Source organism: Monoraphidium neglectum (assembly GCF_000611645.1).
Source record: "Monoraphidium neglectum strain SAG 48.87 unplaced genomic scaffold scaffold02376, whole genome shotgun sequence".
NCBI lineage: Eukaryota > Viridiplantae > Chlorophyta > Chlorophyceae > Sphaeropleales > Selenastraceae > Monoraphidium > Monoraphidium neglectum.
The window spans coordinates 5,710-9,428 of NW_014011252.1; the positions used below are offsets into that span (position 1 = coordinate 5,710).

Consider the following 3,719-nt stretch of genomic DNA (forward strand, 5'->3'; position numbering starts at 1 on the left):
CTGCTGGCTGCTGCTGCTGCTGGCTGCTGCTGCTGCTGGCTGCTGCTGTTGGCTGCTGCTGCTGGTTGCTGCTGTTGGCTGCTGCTGTTGGTAGTTGCTGCTGCCTCTAGCGATAATCGACATAACGATGGTGATGCTGTCGTGTCGGTGCACCTCTTTACTCTGCTGTCAGTATCTAAGCCCTGAGAGCTTGACATGACCCCGCTGCGCACGCGACAGGTACAATATCCTGATCCTCAACAACAGCCGGTACTTTTCGTTTGTCGCTGAAGGCCTCCATCTCTCGTTCACCGAGCTCGGCATCCCCCACCAGTTAGTCAACAGAGTGCGTTTCTCGTCGAGTTTTTCCGCCAAGGACCTGTACATCATCTTCATCACCCACGAGATGAAAACGCTGCCTCCCAACTACGTCGCCTACAATTTTGAGCAGCTCATAACGACCAAGGAGTGGCCGGCGTCTTTCTTCAAGCGGCTGCAAGACGCTGTTATGATATGGGACTACTCCCTAGAGAACTTGAAGGTGATCCACGGCAAGGGCATCAAGCACACGGTGTTCATCCCTTGGGGTTACACCCCGAACTTGGAGAACCCCTTCCCCCAAGTCCCCCGAGACGTGGACGTCATGTTCGTCGGAGCAGGCGGCGGGACGGGAAAGCGCGTGCCTAAACTTGCCGCCATCCACGCTCACAAGGCCAACCCGCCGTGGAACTTGGCGTTCATTTACAACACCTTTGGCGACCCGTTGAAGAAGATATACAGGCGGTCGAAGGTGGCCTTGAATCTGCACTTTTTCACGGGCAGGACCATTTTGGAGGTCCACCGTATCCTGCCCCTCATTGTCAGCAAGGTTCTGGTGTTCTCGGAGCCCAGTGACGATCCCTGGTGGGACAATGAGTACAAGGACATGGTGTACTTTGATGGTGGGGATGACATCATCACGCCGCTCACCAAAATCTTGAAAACGGTCAACGTTGAGGCCGAGACGGAGCGGCGGTACAACCTGCTTTTGTCATGTTGCCGGTTCACGCGGTATATCTCGCGAGGGTTGCAGCAGCCGGTGGAAGCTAAAGTAAAAACCAATTGAATGCCAAGGCGAGCCTGAGTGCAAGGCGCCGAGACACCACAAGCAGCAGTTGCAGCACAACACTATGCTGCTGCGCACTGACTTACTGCACAGGTGCTGGTCAGCCACTGAGGTCTCAAAAGAACCGAAATGACAGGCATCCAGGCCCGAGGCAGCAGGGGGTGGAAGAGGGGAGCAAGCACGCCCGACACCGTTGACCTGTACACCCGAAGGTATGTACAAATGGGCATGGAGATTAAGGGGCACGCGTGCACGCCTTCTCATGCTGAATACCTTTCCCATGCTGAGTGGGTGCTCAGTCGATCGGATGCGGCCTGTGAGCTCGGCCTTCTGGGCAGTTTGGTTGACTCGCATGATGTCGAGGGGCGCATTCGTCAGTGCAGGCGTCCATCAGTGACAGGTTACAAGCGATTGTGCTTCAGCGTTGCTTTAGCTCAAACTGAAGCAAAGCGGCAACTGACAAGCACGGGCATGATCTGCCGCTCGAAATTGTTTCTGCTGCGCTCCACGCAGCTGCATACGACGTGAAAACAGTGGAAATCGTAATGCAGAACTGATTTTGTTCACGTGCGAGTGGCAACTGTGCAAGTGACAAACCGACAGGCAACCGCAGCAGGGTGCGCACACACACCACCAGTGCCAGCAGACCTGCACAACCGACCACGCAGTTGGATCGCCCAGGCCTCCTCAATGGCGGAGGCGCAGCAGCAGCGGCGGCAGGGCTCGCAAGATGCCAACGGCAGCGGCAGCAAGGTGGCGCCCGCGATCGTGTCGCGCGTCCACGCGCGCGTTGGGCTGCTTGGCAATCCCAGCGATGGGTTCTATGGCAAAACCCTGTCCCTATCCCTTGCAAACTTTTACGCGGAGGTGAGGGCGCTCAAAGCACGCGCAGTCTGGCCGCTGCATGCGCAGCCATGCGGCGGCGTGCGACGCGCCTGTGGGGCTTGCCGCCTCGAAACAGCCGCCAGCGGGACACCCGGCCTGGCCGTGGCACCATACGAACCCATCCCAGGCCCCGTGGGCGCTTTGCCGCACAAGACGGCGGCCAACCACGTCCCCTCCAGCCCTCGGGCGGCCGACGCGCCCCGCCTGCCGCGCGGCGCCCGCCCCCCGCCGGCTGGCTCACAGGTGACGCTCGCGCCTCGGCCGCCGGGCAGCGGCATCGAGTTCCTGCCCCACCCGCAGCACGACAGGACGCAGTACAGCGGACTGTCTGACCTGGCGGCCAGGGTGGAGTCCGAGGGCTACTATGGCGGCGTGCGGCTGCTCATGGTGAGTGAGTGAGTGTTGTGGTGTGTGTGTGAAGATGTATGTGTATGTGTATCAACATATGTGTGTGTGTGTGTGAAAGTGTGTGAAAGTGTGTGTTTGCATGTGTGTTCCGTGCGTGCGCGCGCGCATGTGTGTGTTTGTGTGTGTGTGTGTGTGTGTGTGTGTGTGAGCACGTGCATGTGAGCATCCACATGCGAGCATGGGTCTGGGTCTGCGGCAAGCGTCAACAGATTCGCTGCGACGCGCTCGGTTGCGGCGCCCACGGGATGCGGAGCACCAGGCAGCTCTCACGAGGGCAGAGGGTAAACTTTATGAAACGGAGCGCAGCCGGATGCACGCCCTTGTGGCCTGCAGCGGCCCGCTGCGCCGCGCGGGGCGGCCAGCCCAGCAGGGATGGCACCCCGACCCGACGGTGCGCGTTCGTTTCCTCCCGCACCCCGCCCCCGCCCCTCCGCCCAGGCCGCCTGCAAGCGCTTCCATCAGCACTGCCACGAGCGGGGCAGGGCGCTGCCGCGGGGGCGGGACGATTTCTCGCTGTCTTATGACACCAACATCCCCAGGTGAGTCTGCGGTCAAGAGCGCAAAGACATGCTTTGAGGCTGTGTGTGTGCGTATATGTCTTTGTGTATGTGTGCTTCTGTTTATATGCGCATGCGCATGCCTGTGTTCTGGCGAGAAAACCTGTGTGTGTGTGTCTATGTGTGTGTGTGTTTGTGTGTGTGTGTGTGTGTGTGTGTTGGTGTGTGTGTGTGCGCGCGCATGCGTCTGTCTGCGTCACGACGGGGCAGCTTAGGGGGCGCATGTGTCCAACAGGGTTGTGTCGGTGACGTCAGACCTGGCTGACATCGCCGCTCCTGAGTGGTGCACCCTGCTCCCATGAACAAGCGCGCCCACCCCCGCCTGTGCGCCCCCCCTGCCTGGCCGCGCCCCAGGCAGGCCGGGCTTTCTGGGTCTTCGGCCATCGCCTGCGCCGCCCTCAATTGCCTTTTCTCGCACTACGGCGTCCCGCTCGAGGTGCCCAGGGGGCAGAGGGCCGGCCAGAGGCAGGCTACCTGCCCGGCAGCTGCGTCCTGCCCTGGATTCGAATGCCTTTCCGTATGGCGGATCCAGTGCATTGATGCTTGGACTCCTCGCTGATCACCGTGCACATGTGACGCGTCTCCCAACCCTTCTCGCTGCACCTGCTGGCTTTGGCTTCCATCCCAACACACAAACACACACACACACATCACGTACACGCACACAATCTCTCCGACTCACTCCATATACGCAGGAGGTCCCCCTGCCCGAGCGGCCCAACCTGGTGCTGAGTGTGGAGCAAGAGCTGGGGATCACGGCCGGCCTGCAGGACAGGGTCATACAG

General features: G+C 60.4%; 2 protein-coding genes across 2 annotated transcripts; both read left to right on the plus strand.

The window, feature by feature from the left end:
• Nucleotides 1-385: 385 nt before the first annotated feature.
• Nucleotides 386-1,084, plus strand: MNEG_10581 (hypothetical protein; the record flags this gene model as incomplete). Its single annotated transcript, XM_014040946.1, has 1 exon — nucleotides 386-1,084. One exon carries the CDS (start codon nucleotides 386-388, stop codon nucleotides 1,082-1,084), a length of 699 nt encoding a protein of 232 aa, XP_013896400.1.
• A 690-nt stretch (nucleotides 1,085-1,774) lies between these two features.
• On the plus strand, nucleotides 1,775-2,368 carry MNEG_10582 (hypothetical protein; the record flags this gene model as incomplete). The annotated part of the gene is made up of 2 exons (XM_014040947.1): nucleotides 1,775-1,951; nucleotides 2,213-2,368. The coding sequence occupies 2 exons, from the start codon at nucleotides 1,775-1,777 to the stop codon at nucleotides 2,366-2,368; spliced, it is 333 nt and encodes a 110-aa protein (XP_013896401.1).
• Nucleotides 2,369-3,719: the final 1,351 nt, after the last annotated feature.